The following is a 19,240-nucleotide window of genomic DNA, read 5'->3' as shown; positions in this document are numbered from 1 at the left end:
CACTGGTTACACAAGACCCCAAACCCCCGTTAGTCATTCGCCAAAAGAGTCAAAGTGCTATACAGGCTGGATGGATTTGCAGATGACCTTGTTGGTGAGAGTTCATTTTTCCTCAAACCATACTAACGAACTACAATCTTGGACAAATTAAATGGAACATTGAGACCACCCCTCCCCCCAAAATCAATGATGAGAAAATGTCGCGTTTTGGCCTTCACATGGCTTCATCCTTGATTTGGGGGAGAGGGGGCATTTCTGTTCCATTTTATTCTGTCCAAGATTGCAATCTTGGACAGATTAAATGGAACATTGAGACCACCCCTCCCCCCAAAATCAATGATGAAAAATTGGCGCGTTTTGGCCTTCACATGGCTTCATCCTTGATTTGGGGGAGAGGGGGCGTTTCTGTTCCATTTTATTCTGTCCAAGATTGTAGCGTGCTATTCGCCCCTTTCGTTAGATTTCTGTTAAAATGTTATCTGAATGAATTTCCGTCAGTTAATTCAAATGTCAAGTACAAAACAAGAAAAGAACCGGAAATTAATGATTTAAGTGACCGAAAAATTTAAAACTGGCGCCTCCAGCCCTGCTATTTAATAAACCCTCAGAAAAGGCAAAAGGCAAGTTGCATTAGTTTTTTTACTCAGTTGTAAAGCTGCAAAAGGCTTCTTTCACATTAAGGCTGCTTTCGTGGATAACAAATTAATTCCCCGCAGTTAAAAACGCAGGTCACTTTACACAAGGTCAGCAATCGCACAACAAAATATTCAAAGAGATCTCCCTTTTATCTTGCAAAAGAGAAAAAAATCCCTCAAGAACTTCAAGTCAGAGCTATTAAAACTCTAGAAGGGAATAGAAAAACATTTTCGAGCCGCTGGAATCGTGCTTGGCTTTCAACATCAACCGCACTGTCGCATTCAATAACCGTATGACACATGACACACATAAAAACTTGCCGCCTAGTTTCACATCACGACATTGAAACATAACGAAATAGGACAACAGGACGTTGAAGTAGTTTCAAATACACAATACGGAAAAAGACTGCGTTTATCGTCCTGTTACAGCTTGCTACTAATGATCTTTTCGATCCTTATTTCGATGATGAAATTAGCGAGGAGAACTGAGCAGATTCGGCCATGTCTGCAAGTAGCCCAGCGACAAATGACCTCCGGTTGAACCCACACTGAGTCAACGTAAACGGTGAGTGATCTCAGTCCAAATACCAGTGAACTTGGATCATTCGAGATTTATGGTCAAGCGAGCACGTTTACTATATACCGAGTACGACCAAACAATCGTACACGATCACACTACAACCGAGGACGGTGTTTGAATGCACCACGGTTAAAACAGTGGTGTCTACTAATCGAGTTCGATTGCTTTGGTCGTCGGACCTTGAATCAAGTTAGATGACACCATTTGAAGACCACGAGAGAGACCACCCAGCCACCCTTATAAATTAACCCTGGAACCAATTCATGGCGTTTATTCTTTGCCGAGTGAACGTAATGATATCGGTTGAATGTGTTCCCCTTGGAGATTGGAATCAGAGACGGAAGATGGCATGGCAAGTAAGTTGCCATGATTGACTTTCAGCTATTGCGCTTCCAGTGGACGAACGGAAAGATTGATTTGAAGAGGCTAGCTTAAAGGAAGATATCCAAAAATGGTATGGTTCAAAATGTTTCAATGATCAAAGTCATAAGCAATGTTGGCCGATGACAAAAAGAGAGCAAGTTATTCGAACCCCCTGAGAAGTAGCTACAATAGCACTGTCATGGCTTTTAGACGATATGATGGTGTGATAAAGAAGACACAGCGCGAGACAAGGTCAGTCGATGCCGATTTAGCAGAGGCCATGATTCCACCGTTTGTTCAAAGATCGTCGGGCGCAGACTACTATTGAAACAACTCGTTGCGGATCAGATAGATGATATACCTGGCTCGAAGGTGAGTTTAGAGATAAAGGCGCATATAGTCCCTTTAATTTTTTGAATTTAGCCTGATATTGACACACAAGCCTATATTAACAGCTTTTGATAATTTGAAAAACTGAACTGTAAACAAGACAAGATAATCTTCAAGAGGCGACTATTTTGTTGGAAGCTTAAGAATAAATATAAACTAAAAGATATTTTCAAGAAATAGAGTTAGAAGTTGGATTAGCTGATCTTGTGAAGTGCGCAATTAGGCATTCAACATTTGCGAAAAAAAAGACTTTGTAAATTTCCGAGGCCATTTCGGGTATGCACATGCGCGAAATATTTACGCTGGAAATTTCCATCGTCATTTTTCATTAACTGCAAATTTGATCTTAAAGATTTCCATGGTCGCTTGTTTTTGATCTTGGAAATTTCCATGGTCGTTTTGACTTAACCTTAAATTTTGATCTTGGAAATTTCCATGGTCGTGCCTCTCGCAAATTTGACTTTGGAAATTTCCGTGGTCATTTTGCATCAACCCTACAGCTTTCACGCTGGAAATTCCCGTCTTCATTTTGCATTGCATTAGACTGATTAGAGGTTATGATGATGTCGTCAAACAGATTTGAATGTTCATTAACTCGTGCAACACTCACTTGCCTTTCTTAGACAAAAAAATCAATCCACCTTCTTCAATTTGGAAATATTTTGAACCGTCCTCATTCTTGACATAAATTTATGTTTCTGGCAATAAATGAAAGAAACCTCTGAATTTCTTGTCAAGTCCTTTGAGCAAAAAAATATTATTTTTAAGCAAAATTTTCTATCTTTCAGTGCACCTCCACAGGACCGGCAATTCGGGCATGCTTTCTTGGTATTTTTGCCACACTTAACTGAGTGGAAGGTTGGCAAAAGAAACCGTACATTGAGACTTTTTTTTTCAAATCCAAGCTTGGCAATCCGGGCGTAGCAATTTTAAACCTTAAATAACCTACTTTGTGCCAAAATTCCCAGTTTTCTTGGCACATTTTAATCGGAACTATCAACATTTTGCCAAAAATTAACGTTTTAGAATATCCCCGTTGGTTTTAGAACGTGTTGTGTACAGCAGCGATGCGAAGGAAAAATGCACGGTAACACCTTCGCGGCCAAGTCACAGTAGCGGAGTAAAAAACGTATAAACTCGGGTAAAGACCACACCAGGTAAACCCTACAGAGGCTAACGAAAACTGTAAGAAACGAAACTACCGAATACAAAGCCGAACACTACTGAAATTAAAAGTGAAACTACAGCTACGCAGTAAACAGTTTCGAAACATAAGTTATTTACCTCCGCACGTTCATTCTTAGCTGGTGGAAGTGGCGGTGGATTCTCAGCCACCTGTGGAGCTGGAGCAGCGTCTGGTAGCGGATTAAGGGCTTGTTGTACTTGCTCAGGGGCTGGCTGAATCGGTACCTGCTCCATTTCTAGAAGCCGGGTTTGAGTTGACGAGGCTCACAAACGAGAGCCAAAAGTCCGGCGGCCTCGAGTAGAGAGACCAGTAAGCATGTGTTCCTCCTTATATACTCATTAACATAATCCCCAGGGAATAATTAGCATTATGCTAATGACTTAGCATAGTGCTTTCAGAAAATCTGGATAGTTCGAGGGAGGCAGTGTGGCCCAGTGGTTAGGGCGATTGCCTTGAGATCCGGAGATCCCGGGTTCATGTCCCACTCTGACCACTCGTTGAATTTGTTCCTGGTAGTCCCTGGTTCAACTTCCTGGGTGCATATGTAAATAGTTGGGATTCTTAACAGTTGTAGTTGTTGTGTTCTGTTGTTTCGTTGATTGTGTTCCATTGGCCCTGAAAAGCCCCTATGGGGAGCGGTCAATTGAGTATGTATGTATGTAATAATCTTTAATCTTTATTTATTTTTTAAAACACGGTAAAAAACCCACCAGGTTTTAGTACAATGTACAACTACATAACAATATTCAATAATAAAAATTTGTGTCTAAAAAATCTTACTTATAGTTACACTAAACTACACCTGTTTTCCATGAATGCCGTATTTCTAATTTAACTAAAATGATCATTGAACAATTTCTTGAAATTATTTAGGGATTTCACTTGCCTAAGACGACAGACTGTTCCAGAGAGTTGCACCTCTATCACTAAAGCTCTTTTTTAGGTAGTTAGTTCTTGGTGAAGGGACATTTAATTTGTTTGCAGACTCCCTAAGACATGGCCTGGCGCACTGCGCTCAGTAAACATAGAGGATAAGTAGTCAGGAACCAGATCATTAAGAGCTTTGAACACCATTAAACCTAGTTGAATTTGACGCTGGGCAATCAGGTCTTTCGAACCAAGTTGTTGTAACAAATACACAGCGTCAGCATCATAGGAGGAGGAGGTCAAAATGCGAGCAGCACGATTCTGCAGTTTTTGTAATTTTTCTGAGAGCGTTTTGCCGCAATTCCCCCAGACAATACTACAATAATCGAAATGGGGTTGTACCAAGGCAGTGCAGATGTAATGCAGTATTTCTGGCGAAACAAAAGGTTTAATTCGCTTTATGGTCCCCAATGCCGGAGGCAATCTTTTTGATATGACTATGCCATGCCATGTTATCATCAATAAGAATCCCAAGTGATTTAGTAGTAGAAAGTTGTTTTATAGAAACATTATCTATCGAAAGTTCAAGGGATTCAGATAATGAACTCAGTTTTTGTCTATAACCAATTAACATAAACTCGGTTTTAGTCGTATTTAGGGTAAGTTTGTTGCTGAGAAGCCATTTGTGGATGTTAATTAAATCACGATTCAGACTAGACTGCACTGAGTGTAAGTCTGCGCTAGAATATGTACGAGCTAGATCGAGTATACACGACCGTATGTGGACTCCCGAACGCTCTTAGCCTCCCACGCAGACGTCCTTAGGGTTTCCTCACTCATTTCCTCCCCCACGAGGAAATGGGGGAGGAAATGCGGGACGAAACCCTAAGGTCGTCAGCGTGGGAGGCTAGAACGCTCTGGGTGAAACCAAATAAATTCAATAGGAATGTACTGACTTAGTGTCAACTTCAACTGAGATGAAAATTAGTCACCGAAAGCTGATGTCATCTGAAATGACCGTCAAGTGCTCCAAGAAGGGTGGAATGTGAATTCATGAAAGAACTGGGAGAAGGATAAACCGGCATTAGCCATTAATGGTGGAGGACTGTAAACAATGATAACCCTGACATAAGATGATGAATTATTAAAGAGTTGCACACTGGTAAATTCAAACTACTATAACTTCATGCAAGATCCGTTAAAAAGAAAACCCTACAACCTTGGACTTCATGTGTTGAAAACTTCCCGTGCCCCCGCTCAATGCCGCGGCGGCGGTTGGAAAACCATGGACTAAAGTTTTGAGAACAACATTGAATGGGGGTGCGGAGGGTAATTTTCCAACTCAAATGTCCAAGGTTGTAGCTCCGTTTTATCGTTGCGATCGTTGTCCTCTACCTGTTTGTACGAGATCAAGTTACAGTTGTCGCTTCACGCTTCACGCTGACAACCTCTGCTCACTAATGTTCGCATTGGTAGGTACAAAACATCGTTTACTTTTTCATCAACTCAAGCCTGGAACAGTGTTCTTTTCGAGACAAGCATGTCGTCATCTCTACGCAGTATTTATCAAGCGCAACCTTTTTGGTTTTTTGTTATCCGTCTCGTAATACAAATTATTCATTTCACCGTTGAGGATAGACAGGTATCAATATTTCATAATTATTTAAGATTGAATTTCATCAAAGTTACAAAAAACAAACCGTCGCTCCTCCCCTGTTTGCGCTCTCTGTGATGCACCTATAGAAGATACAAACTGAGCATTATTTCTTGTGTCAAGCTTTGCCACTTTGCGTGAAAAGCTGTTCGCCCCCGCTGCGCATTTGTTAGGAAACAGACAGCATTTTGTCTCGGGTTAAAAAGGAAATAGTTAATTGGCTTTCAAATGGAGTTCCTCGGATTTTCGAGTTAATGGTAGTTTATTTCAGTATGCGGAGTCATTTATTTATTTATTTATTTATGAATGGACGGAATTTATATTTTGAATTGCCGGTTGTAGACGAAATGGAGATGTGATCCTCGCACTTAACTGGGCAATTTAAACAAGTGTCTCCAATGGTTGACATCTGAAAAATTTAGTTGGTCCATCGGGATTCGAACCCAGGACCTCAGCGATGTCAGTGCAATGCCCTAACCTGTTCCAGGCTCCCAGATAGTCGGGTAAACGAAAACAACTGCGTGGGAAAAGCGAGTGGTGGTTTGGGTCGAGGCAAGACGCCTCGCCTCGACCCAAGCCCCCACTCATTTTTTCGACGCATTTTTTCTCTTTAATTCCCCACTATCTGGGAGCCTGGAACAGGCTACACAGATATACGGAACCCGCGCCCGCAGTGCGCGCGACAGTCAAAACTGTGCTATCCTGTCAATCATCTGCCCTTTCACTGGAAACGGTGCATTTCTGTGTGTAAATGACGTTGTTGTCGATCTACTCTATCGAAAGGACGCCAAGCTTCACAGTTATAGAGCTGTTTTTAACTTTAAGAAGAGGCTACGAGTAGCCTACACTTCGTTCGAAGTATTCTTACCTGATTTCCTTTTAAGGACGTTCGCGCCAAAATCTTCGTACGGTGAGATTTTCTTCATTTCTCGCCTAGAGTTAGGTCATAAAGTACATACTCCAAAAATGAAAAAAAAAATGGGGGTCACCGACTTTGTTTCGGAGAAAATGGCAGTGGAAAAATGCCTTAATTTCGAGAAATCGGTCATAATAGCGAGATGTAGGCTCATCTGCTCATCCATCGAAAATCATAAAAATAAACTGTTGGAGTGAAAGTTTCCGTGCATAGGTTTTTAGGAGTGAGATTTTTAGATAATTGTATGCCGCTAGGGATGTGGTAAACAGTAGAGTTCATCCTCGACGAGCGTCTTCGTAAGCTCTATCTGTTGCAACCACTACCAGAATTCGATGGCACGAGGAAAGAAAATGTTAAAAAAAGTTAACTTCTTACGGTGAGAATTTTTTCATTTCATCATATTTTGTAGATAGTAAGTAAAGTAAGTGATTCATGATTAAAAAAATAGGGGTCACCGATGATCTGAACGAGTAAAATCGGTGCGATTTTGCAAAGCTTTGTGAAAGTTCGTTTGTCACGCTTTTGCGTGACCTGTCGGGCAAGGACTGGAACCCAAGAGAGGATCGATCGTTGAAGAGATGAAAGGTTTTTACCGTAAAAAAAAACCTTTCTCGAGCATAGCAACGAAGTTTTAAGCCGGGGTCATCTTCATTTGGTTGGTTTTTTGTTGAATATCTCTCCATTGCCGTCATGCTCATCCTCTGGAGTATGTTTTTTTTGTGAAATTCAATCGCTGATTGTTTCCACGCAGGTCCGCACTATTCAAGCGGACGAGGACGAAAGTACTGCTGAATTTTCACGAAAGTAAAGGAAAAGAACTTTAAAAACATGCATTCACTTTGAACTTAAGTTCGTAGGGCAATAAAAACATTAAAAAGAAACAGCCCCTAGGCGTTTTTGTCGCCATGTTATTTTAACTGATGCTTGAAAAATTTGTATGAAAGTCAAGTAGACTAGTGCACGACTGATAAAACCTCGCGAATATCAGTCGTGCAGTAGTCTACTTGACTTTCATAAATATTTTAAATCAATTTTGACTGATCACGATCTTCTCTGATCCAACGCTGTGCAAGACTTATCGTCCACGGTTTTTGCAAACGTTTTAAAACCTCAACTTCACAAATGCTCGAAGTAATGCGTGACATATTACAGTCGCGTTACCTGCGCAGTAACGTTGCGCACAAACAATTAGCGCGAACGTCCTTAAGGTGGCTTACTACAGTTTTTGCGAAAAAATTGATCAAGATTTTGGAATCTGTGGAATTAAAGCAACAGGGTGTCTCTTCTGAAGTGTTAGTCACTGCAATTGATTAAAAATGTAATTTTGCCTAACAAATCAGGAAAAATGCTAAATATAGTGACCAAGCTCCTGGAGGGGAACTAGAAACTAGACATTTCAAAAGCCTTTTTCACAAAAACTAGCCGCACGATCCTACCTTAAAATTTCAGGATTCCCTTAACGAAAAAAAATATATATATATAGAAATAAATAGTTAAATCTGTCAGAGAGGTTTTTCTCAAATGGCAAAAAAATCGATTTTCGTCTATTTTAATAATAACTGAAAAACTGTCTGACAGATCTTTTTAAAAAAAATGTTGACGCTTTCGTCTTCATATTGTTCATTAATTCCCAAAATTTCGACCTTGGTCGTACGGCGGTTTGAAGAAAAGGCCTTTGAAATTTTTAGCTTCCAGTTCCCGCCTCCAGGAGCTCGGTCACTATATTAAGCATTTTTCCCTGATTTTCTTTTATTTCTTAAGTAAAAAATTACATTTTACATCAATAATGCAGTGACTAACGCTTCAGGAGAGACATCCTGTTGCTTTAATTTCACAGATTTCAATGATCTTGATCTTTTTCTTCGGAAAACTGTAGTAAGTCACCTTAAGTTTACAACATTTTAGTTCTTTTTTTCAATTCTCTACTTTCTCAAATCCCATAATACACCTCTCTACCCCCCACGCCCCCCCCCCCCCCTTTCCCCACAAAGTTTGCATGGGCATTGCATGGTTTCGATTTCTATTGGCACATCTTGACATGTTCATATCCCAAGAGAAATTGAAAACAATGATCATGCAAAATTCTGGGGGGTAAACAAGATGTATCATGGGATTTGAGAAAGTAGACGAATTTCGTAGTCCTAAGTCAATTATGACAACTGGACATTGCGTGCAACGAGAACACAAAAACTCGTTTCCAGTCACACACTCTATTCTTTAATACATACTTCCCCGTTTATCTGTCGCGTAGTTCGAATCTTACTGGGGATGCTTTCTCTGAAGAGCGTCTACTAGACAAAGAAATCTTACGCATGCGCTGCCAAATCACGACAAAAAAATTCAAAAGTCCAAAAACGGAGCCAAATGCTATATACACTCATTAAGTATCTCCTGGCTTAGAGGTTTGACCTCCCTCTCCGGTGGCTCAATTGGTTGAGCACCGGGCTGTCATTCAGGAGGTGGCGATTTCCACTCCGGGCGAACCAACGCTTAAGGTTTTAAAATAACTGAGGACAAAGTGTTGCCATTGTTAGATCTTCAAGTCTTCTGGAATAAGGACTATAAATTGTAGGCCCCGTCTCACAAATATTTCCATGTTTATAAGTTCCTGGGCTTGTGGGACGTTAAAAGACCCGTGCACTATTCGAAAAGAGTAAGGGATGAAGATCCCGGTGTTGTGGCTGCAATCAATCCTAGATTCTCAATCATAGTGTTCCTCTGGTACATTCCAATTTTCCGAATTAGTTGGTGAATGCATCCCAGCAACCTTTGGAAAATGTTGCACCACGACTGTGTAAGAAGTCTTTCTTTTGGAAATAATAAAATCATAAATTCAGTATCGTTTAAATTCATTTCTTTCTTAAAAGCGTGATCGTAGGAAGAGGCTTATCCAAAGTTTCTGATAATCTATTTTGTCCAGTTTTATCCTAATGGCGGAATGTTTACAGGTTTGGTGTGAATCCCCAATCCTTGAAGAACAGCAAGAAGAGATTATAGTCCTTCAGTCAATCTTTGAGGATAATTTGCAGATAATTCAAGGAGGCGAAGATAAAGTCAATATTTGCCTTAACTTGAAGGTCAAAGTCAACATCCCCCACGATGAGATCGACCTGGAAGCTTTCATCCCCGTTGAAGTCTCTGGTGACCTTCCTCGAAGCCCTAAAAGTTCGAGTGATTCGGAACATGTGCTCGAGGACGTAAGCGCAGAAGTCAAAGTAAATGGTACGTCGTTTGAGGAACACCCCGATGTTCCATCAGCTGAAGTGGGCGCAATTTCCAGAAGGAAAAATAATCCCTTGCACGTCCACACCCGTACTGACTCTAATGCTGACACCTCGTTCACAACGCTTACTAAACCAGGGTTCTCCAGATCCTTGTCTTTGCAACACTGGCATGTTAGAGCTAACATCGGGTACTTGACTCCAATATATTTGACATGCACATTTCCGACTCTGTACCCCAAAGAAAGTCCTCCAGAATTTTCACTGGCTTGCCTCTGGCTCACTAAACATCAGCTACAATATCTGGAGCAGAAGTTGATGCAACTGTGGGAAGAGATACCCAACTTGCCAGTAGTATACACTTGGGCTGATTGGTTGCAAAATTATGCCTGGGAATATTTGCATCTGGATTCACACTTGGTGCTTAAGGAGTCAGGCGAAACAGTGATGCTACCAAATGCTAATAAATCTATGAACAGTCAAGGAGCAGAAAACTGTAAATTTAATACAAAGTTGGAAACAGCTTTGTTAAGTATCTTTGAGCATGACCTTGAGGTACAAAGACAAGTGTTTCGACAGGGACGTCATGTGTGCCAAATCTGTTTTGATGAAAGGGATGGCATAGAATTTCACTATTTTGATGAATGCAGGCATTTCTTTTGCAGAGACTGTTTGAAGACACACTGTGACATGCATGTTAACAGTGGAACTGTATTGAGCCTCCTTTGTCCGAATCATGATTGCAAAACTACCATCCCCGAGGAGACCCTCAAACAGGTCCTGGATAAGGAAAAACTCAAACGATGGGAACATCTTCTCCTGAACAAAACCTTGGATATTATGGGGGACATACTCTATTGTCCAAGATGTAATATTGCAGTTGTTGCTGATGAGGATGAAAACTTGAAACTTGGTCACTGTGCAAATTGCTTTTTTGCGTTTTGCACAGAGTGTTACGAGCCCTGGCACCATGGGCAGCCATGTTTTAGTGCTGAATCAGATTCAAGTGATGAGGAGCCTGTAAAAAAATCAAGGCACAAGAAATCCCAGAAACTGAAAAATTCCAAAGAGGAGGGAGATGATGAAACTCAGAAAGAAAGACTCGCTGCCATTAGTCACAGACGTGAGCAAAGGAGAAAAAGAGAAATGGAGAGGAAAATTGTGATGAGTAACCTGTCATTTATTCGCACAATGAAGCAACAGGGAGTTTATCAGTATTGTCCAAAGTGCCGCATGGCTGTGGAGAGAATATCTGGCTGTGACATGATGCGCTGTACGCAATGCAGAGCAAGCTTTTGTTGGAGATGTGGTATGTGAAATGTAATAATGGCAATTGCTATGATAATGATAATTTATTTAACATGGACACTAATTTACGTACGTGTCCCAAGTGATGGTAGAGAGACCCATTGGCTATCTACAAACACCCCAGAGGAGTTGAATTGGGAGTGACCAAAAAGTAAGTCCAGTGTGCAATAATTAATCATGACGGGACTCAAAGCAGGGACCTCTGCTTGGCCACACTGCCTCCCTTGAAGGATGCCGCTTCATAATAGAGAGGTTTATGTAGCATTGCTTATACATAAAATGGTCAAACAAACAGCAAATGGGAGGCTGCTGCTAATCGTTAAAGTACGGAAATTCTCTTATTTTATCTTGTCTTTTTCTTTTAAGAACTCAAGTTACTTTAGACTGTAGGTAACTGTGAGGCAAGAAATACTTGAAATTATGGCTAAAATCTGAGACGTTTCGTTGTACATGTAATGTGATGCTAGATCTCTGTAATAAAACAATCCACTGAAGTTAAAGCTATTCTTAAACCATTCATTAAACATAAACATTTAAGCGTGGATTTAGGTTAAAGGGAACCTCCACTAAAACAACAAAATAACTTTAAACCACAGAACATAATGTTTACAATTGGAATTGCTCAATCTTTTTCCAGTGAAAGCGTTTGTATTCGAGAAAAAGAAATTCCAAAAACGCTTATTTTGGCTTTCAAATTTCCCGGGCGCCGCCATCTTGAATAATTGTGACGTAACTTGGTTGCCCTATTGTCCTGATACAAGGAGCGATTGTTCTGGAACAATAAGGCAACCAAGTTATGTCACAATCATTCAAGATGGCAGCGCTCAGGAAATTTGAAAGCCAAAATAAGCGTTTTTGGAATTTCTTTTTCTCGAATACAAACGCTTTCATTGGAAAAAGATTGAGCAATTCCAATTGTAAACATTATGTTCTGTGGTTTAAAGTTATTTTGTTGTTTTAGTGGAGGTTTCCTTTAAGTTAGCTCTTTTGTGTGGGTAATCAAGAATGGTTTTTTTTTTGTGCTTCGTGTTTTCATTAAACCACTATGCACAGTCACACAATTGGGATCAGACATTCTCTGTTACAAAGTACACAATTTATAGTCTAGAATACAATATATGAATACATAACAAACGCTAATCAATCAATGGCAGAAGATAAAGGATCACGGTACCACATACAAAACACTAAACTGCCTATAGAGGAAGTGGGTGGGTGGGTAAACACTTTGCATAATTTAAGTTGCCATGCAAAATTGCACTCTACCTTAACAGCGTGCAGGGGCGGATAATGAACTTCTACTTACATTGAATTATGATGTGTAGATAAAGTACAATAGAATGATTGTACTTATGAGGGTAAACAAGTTTTGTGGCTTTTTGTATATTTAATTATTACGTAAGAGTAACACATTTCATGCGCGTAGGCTTAACTTTTTACAAAGTCTTTTGCTAAATAAGACTAGCTGCCAGACCTCTGATTTCTATTGACAACAAGTTATCAAATAGCAATGTCAAACACAACAAAACGAATTTTGCTGTACAGTTTAAAAAAAGGGAAAATCCTCCCTTTGCCCAGAGAGAATTGACAACAAAAAAAACTCAACCCACATTATGTTACCACTGTAAATTGAAAATTTAACCCTGGCATGTAAAGATTGACACAAAATTTGGTGGAAAATGAGCACTTTTTCCATCACAAAAGGTTTGGTGTGAATGTGCAGATGACCATTATATTCCCAGCTTTGCTCTGTGGCCTAAAGTAGATTATTTTGAAGTTTAATGCATTTTTGGTGAACTCTCATTTAATAATCATGCAGCAGTGTTTTGTTCCTTAGGTTTTTGCCGTAGACAAGCTTCATCACTCATACAGCTCTCAAGCACATTTCAGATTCTTTACTCATTTCTTTCTTATTTCTTTAATTAATATACATGTAGCTTGGGTCATTTAATTGTCATAGTTTCTTTTTCTGTAGTTTTTCTTTAATGATTTTTTTTTCAAATGTGTATCAATACTTTGCATAAACTAAGGTACACGTTATGACTGTGGCTGGAAAGTTTGAGATGGGGGTAATTCAACAACAAAAAGCCTGAAATCTCTGTCACATCTTAAATGTATTATTAATTATTAATTATAGTTAATTCTTTTTTTAGGCAACCTAATTTCTGGTTATGACCACTTTTCAAATTGTGGCAGAGACCATGTGGCGTTCAGGGTCCCAGTAAGAGGGCCAACAGTTGGAGAAACAAGAATCGAAGATTACCGTACAGCAAACCCAAAAAAACTTGTTCGCATAAAGCTGTGTCCACGTTGTCATCAGAAGTGCCTCAAAGAAAACAGTAACAACAATCATCTGCGGTGCTGGGCCTGTAAGACATCATTTTGTTATCAGTGCGGAAAGGAAATTAAGGGAGCATTAACCATGCATTTTATGGCTGCAAGCTCATGTGTCCAACATTCTGATGACTGAGGATAAAGTGCTTCATATATGGGACCTTGTTTTTCACTAATTTCATTAAGGACGGTGTCTACTAATTCAAAGGTATTTTTGCCCCGGTTTATGGTTATGCAGGGAATGTAGATCTTAACAAGTGTTATTGAAATCCAAAAAGAAAATTGGGTGTAACCCAATAGTGAGGCACGGTGGCCTCATGGTTAGTGCGCTCGACTCTGGATCAAGTGGTCCGGGTTTGGGGCCTGGCCGGGGACATTGTGTTGTGTTCTTGGGCAAGACACTTTACTCTCACGGTGCCTCTCTCCACCCAGGTGTATAAATGGGTACCAGCAAATGTAATGCAGGGGGTAACCCTGCGATGGACTGCGATGGACTATCCAGGGGGGAGTGTAAATAATCCTAGTCGCTTCATGCTACAGAAACCGGAGATACATGTAAGCGCCGGCCTGATGGGCCTTCTAGGCTTGTAGCAGACTTTACCTTATCTTTACCATACCTTATGGTTATGCAGGGAATGTAGATCTTAACAAGTGTTATTGAAATCCAAAAAGAAAATTGGGTGTAACCCCGCATTTTTCAAAGATAATTGAAGAATATTTGTAAAAAGCTTTAAAATACAAAACAATGTATGGCATTTTTTCTCAAATTGAAGCTTAATTATCTCTCAAAAATGCATGGCTACCCCCAGTTTTCTTTTTGGATACCAAGAGTAGTTACTAAGATCTACTTTCTCCGGTTAGTTTTAAATCGCGCAAAAATCTCACTCTACTAGTAAGAGGGTCCTGAAAGGGGGGTGGGGGGGGGGGGGGTACCATTCCATTTCCCATTTCCCAGCCCATTTCTTATCGGAACCCCATTTCCCAGCTTCCAAATCCCATTCCCATTTTTCAGGAATATCCCAGTGTTCTACATAACCAGATCTTTTGTTTTCACGTTGTCACATATTTTGAAATTGCGACTGGTTACCTCTTTCGAAAACAACCCCGAACGATGTCCCGAAGATTCACGGCATATATTAAGGTGGTAATTTAAACTTTTATTTTCTTTGAAGGTCAAGCCTTAAAACAATATCAACAGCAACTTTTAAAATTACATTTCCATTCTTTTTTTTTTTTTTAATATGTGGTAACAAGAACATTCTCAATAACCCGCCTTACCGTGGCCGCTCAACTAGCTTTCACAGTTGACAATTATGTATAAATACGTCAACTCAACAACCCATGCAACGGGCTATGCAACGGTGTTCAACTTACAAGTGTGCGAACTTTGCAAGGAGGCATGACTATCAATCAAATTCACACATCCTGATTGGCCGATAATTTGTGAAAAATCAGTTAGGTGGCAACGGTAAGGCGCGTCGCACTGTAAAGTACATGTTATAAAATCGTTCATTTCTTTTATGAGGACATTGTCAGGATTTGGATATAAACAAATTGAAAAATATCTATTGTAAACAAAGGCTGCAAAATAAGTCGTTCTCTTTCCATTGTCCATTGTCACGTGATGTTCTCTAGAAGAGAACCACTTGTTTGAAATAAGCAACTTTGTTCGAGACCATCATCGCTTGCCAAAATGTTTTGTCGTTTCTCCGTAGGCTCGAAATACTCATTGATTTTCTTTGGTTTTTCATTGGCCTTCGGCGGATTACAATTATGAACTGGCCGGAAGTATTTTAAATGACCTGCGGCAGTCCTTTTACAGTCGTCCAATTTCGGAGATTTCCCATATCGTAGGCATTCAATTCTTATTCCATCTTTCGACAGCCTTGTGTCGTTTGTCTGTAACAGCAATTCTCTCAACCTTAAGCGGTTTTGGCAAATTTTATTATTTGTCACTCCCAGAGTCAGTGGATTTATTTACGATCTTTTCCTGTGGCAGTTGCTTTCCTGATGAGGTACATGACCGTGGGGCTTCCGTTTCTGGCACACTTGGCGATCTCTGTTTAAACACGATGTTTACAGGTCTTACAGAGCCTTTCTGAAACATGATTTGGCGTTGAATCACCTTGACAGACAATAAAGTGCACGAAGCCCTCTGGAACATTTCCAATTCTTTCTTTAGCTCTAAACACAAAGGGGGCTTTTCTGAGATTCCTCCTTCGATGAAATCGATGTAAAACATTTCCAGGGCAAAATCTGGAAATCCTCTGCGTCTATTTGATTCATCTATGCCACACATTCTACGAATGTTCTTCTCCACCTGGGTTACTGAACAATCCAACAGTAATTCTAGTTTACAGTTCTCGGTGTGAAGAACAACATTTTGAGCCGAAATATACCTGATTTCCACAACAACACAACAACAGTTCTGCACGACAAGCCATCTGCTCCCCAACCACGTCCCCAGGTTCTTCTCCTCTGCGATTTTCAAAATGGTGGCCCGTCTCGCCGCCATTTTGAAAATCGCAGAGGAGAAGGCCCTGGGGACGAGGTTGATCTGCTCCCGCCAGTTAGGCTTTGGCTTGGTTGCAACCGCTGTGCACAGTCTGCTGCTTTCCTTTCCTCTCGAAGAGCGAGAAGATTTGACTACGAGGGTCATACGAGATTACTCAAACATTATTGACTGTAATTCGAGGGCAAGATATGGGCATCAGAAACACCAGAAAACGTTATTTAATATTTAAAAATATTAAATAACGTTTTCTGGTGTTTTCCAAACTAAGGGAATTAGTTAATCATAGACTGAACACGCTTAAAGATAATTATCCCATTCCCATTTCATTTCTTTTTTCCCAATTCCCAGTGAGCAAATCCCAGTCCCAGTGACTCAGTTCCATTTTCCCAGGGTAAAAACAGGCCAATCCCAGTTCCTATTTTACCCCTTCAGGACCCTCTAGTAAGGATCACCGATAGGAAACTCGAGTATCTCGATATGCCCAGAACGTAATTGCGCAATAACAATAGTAGGCACCGTCCTTAATATCTGGGGTACATATTTATAGTACGTATAGTGCATCTGCCAACCAATTGTGTATAACTTCGTTTCGTACACAATTTTGGAGATTCTGCCCAACGGCAATAGGTAAGATTTGAAAAGAAAAACTAGTCAAAAAAGCTCAGTATTATTATTATCTTGCCCAATGTTACTGCTATGTTATCCCTATTTTCTTTCTTTTTTTTTTTTTGTTATTTTCCTACTCTCTTCGACATACTGTAGATGTGCCCAGTCTCCTCTCCTTTCATATGACTTGTACTTAATTGCCCTAATTTAAATCATGTTTTTTTCTTGTCATTCTATATAGTTCTTGTGTTATCTTAATGAGACTGGAGAAGATAATTAAATAACTAAATAAATAAATAAAAGCCTCATCGTTCGCCATCATATTAGCAACCTTCAGATTGGAGTACTAGTAGGAGAAGGAGTTTTCCGTTCTGAGCATGCACGCTTGAAAAAAATGTGACCTCCAAATCAAATGCGCGTGCTCATTACGGAAAAATCGTTCTCCATTAATGGGAGAAAAACTCGTTCCTGGTCCTTCAATCCGAAGGACGCTGTCGAAGATATGACAGAGAATATTAAAAGTCTGAACTCGTAGTGGACTGGATTTTGTTTAACCTTCATGGTAACTTCATAAGTTGCTTCTTCAAGTTGGATAATCATTCTATTTCTATGTAACATGAATAAATAAATTTTCAACATAACAGGTATATGGCCTCATGAAGTTCCAAGTTTTCTGAATTATTTTGTCTCCATCACGCTTTTTGGGATTTACATGTATCCTTAATTCCGTCGAAAAGTCGGAAAAAAATCCGAGAACCATATAGTATTTGAATCCACGACCATCCCTGATCTTGTCGGTTGCTCTAACCACTGAGCTACTGGAGACTATAGGGAAGGCATCGTTGACGTCACCTATTGTCATTAATGTGCCAACCAGAGCCCCATTGGCCTATATGGTGAGCAAGGAGGAAATCACAAATATTAAATCATTCTCACGTATCCTTAATTCGTTGTATAAAAAAAGGATCTTCCAAGTTTTCAAATGTCTGTAAGATATTTTTACCCCAAATTATTTTTCAACAAAAGCCTGCATGGGGTTTTTATCTCGCGTTTCACATATCATATTCACCGTTTCCTGTAGAGAAAGTGCTGATCTCAAGCATCTATGCTCATAAAGCCGATTGTGGATGTACAAAATGTGAAAAAAGCTGCTTGTTGCAAGTCTTTCAGTCAACTTTGAAAATTTGCTAGGCGAACTCGCTCCTGGGAACTCCTCCTCACTTCTCGCCAAGAGGGTGAGAAGCTATGCAGTACAGAGAAAAGCCCTTGAACTAATGTAATTTTTCACGTTGTTGAAGTGTTATGCGTGAGGTGCCAACGAATTTTGTCCCCGGTATGCGGCTCTCCATTGCACTGGTATGTAGTAATATTACACTTGTGGTTAGATGTAGAATTAAGAGTTTTTGTTCCAAGGAGTTGGCATTCGACGGCATCTGCTGATCAGCACATTACTACTTTATTTTGCCTTACTTGGTGTTATCTGATCAATAAACGAGATGCCCCCTCCTCACTGTTACTTAGTTGGAATTTATTTTGTTGTCGTTTCACTGCTGCGTGATTAAACAAAAAGATTAGTTTCAGCGGCCTAAAAACCATTTGCACACCTAAAGTGAAATGATACGGGAGCTCATAGTCAAGAGCTTCCATATGTTATGGTCTCGACGGTCGGCGCAAAAGAAGACGAACCTATTTTTTGTTTCTTGCCCTTTCATCCCTAAATGGTTCTCCATTAACGAAAAAAAAAAAAAATGGGCAGAGTAATATTCTATAAACAGTACTCTTGGGAGCTGGGAAAGGGTTTGATTCATTGGAACACTGGCGGTGATATTTACCATCACTGTTGTGACCGTCTTAACCCTCTTACCCCTACGTGTAAGGGATTCCCTTTCGATGAGATTAGCATTAGACAGAGTAAAATTTGTGTCACCCTTAAAGCGCAAAGGGGTAAATGGAACACAGTTTTTGAATAGACGCAGGTATTGTTAACTAATAATGATCACTTTCGCCACTTAGGGGGAAAGGGTATTGATTCATTAGATCGAGTAAAATCTCTTCAGGCAAAGGCTTTCCCTCAACCGTAGGGTTTAATTTGGAAGAACGATGGGGCTGCACGTTCTGTTTGTTTGTCTGTCTGTCTGCCTGTTTTTTTTTTTTTTTTTTTTTTGAGGGGAAAGGGAATGCTGTTGCACAAATCCAGCGTGGAACCTCCAACCCCAATTCCACTTTTTGTCCTTACGTTTTCAAGGGAGAATAACCTGCTTGCGACTTCTGGTATGACCATTGAAAACCCTATTTTTACCATCCATAATGCAATACTTTTTTTTTGGTGGGGGGGGGGGGGGGGTTAATGGTATGTACATAAATACAATACAAGTTTACTTATTGTATGATGGGGTGGGGTGAAAAAAGCGAATTAACCAGCTCAGCTCCTGAAGGGAAACCAGTGTCTCTCGTTGACAAAAAGAAGGAAAGAAAGTCTGCGGATAAAGGTTGCGTGTAAATAATTGTACATGATATCGCCTTGTCAAACTCTATTTCCCACTTTTTGGGTTCTGTTAGGTTGCGTTTGTAGTCGTAAACAACGAGAAAAATAGCTAGGTATTTGTCCAGCTTACAGATCAAGAACTCGATCCAAAACCAACGTTACATTACGGTTTGACTG

The 19,240-nt window shown here is 40.0% G+C and overlaps 1 protein-coding gene across 1 annotated transcript; it reads left to right on the top strand.

Annotated features, from left to right (window-relative positions):
- Nucleotides 1–8,604: 8,604 nt before the first annotated feature.
- LOC138045604 (E3 ubiquitin-protein ligase RNF14-like) lies at nucleotides 8,605–17,222 on the top strand. The gene is made up of 2 exons (XM_068892162.1): nucleotides 8,605–11,124; nucleotides 13,277–17,222. The coding sequence occupies exons 1-2, from the start codon at nucleotides 9,525–9,527 to the stop codon at nucleotides 13,591–13,593; spliced, it is 1,917 nt and encodes a 638-aa protein (XP_068748263.1). The 5' UTR covers nucleotides 8,605–9,524; the 3' UTR covers nucleotides 13,594–17,222.
- The last annotated feature ends 2,018 nt before the right edge of the window (nucleotides 17,223–19,240 follow it).

The sequence above is a fragment of the Montipora capricornis genome, chromosome 4 (assembly GCF_036669925.1).
Source record: "Montipora capricornis isolate CH-2021 chromosome 4, ASM3666992v2, whole genome shotgun sequence".
Taxonomy (NCBI): domain Eukaryota; kingdom Metazoa; phylum Cnidaria; class Anthozoa; order Scleractinia; family Acroporidae; genus Montipora; species Montipora capricornis.
This window is presented reverse-complemented; position numbering and strand designations above follow the sequence as displayed.

Bases quoted from the DNA above. Each gene is read 5' to 3' on its own strand.
- LOC138045604 (XM_068892162.1), top strand. From the start codon at position 9,525: ATGGCGGAATGTTTACAGGTTTGGTGTGAATCCCCAATCCTTGAAGAA. The intron at 11,125-13,276 runs GTATGTGAAATG...TTCTTTTTTTAG, and splicing joins AAGCTTTTGTTGGAGATGTG to GCAACCTAATTTCTGGTTAT.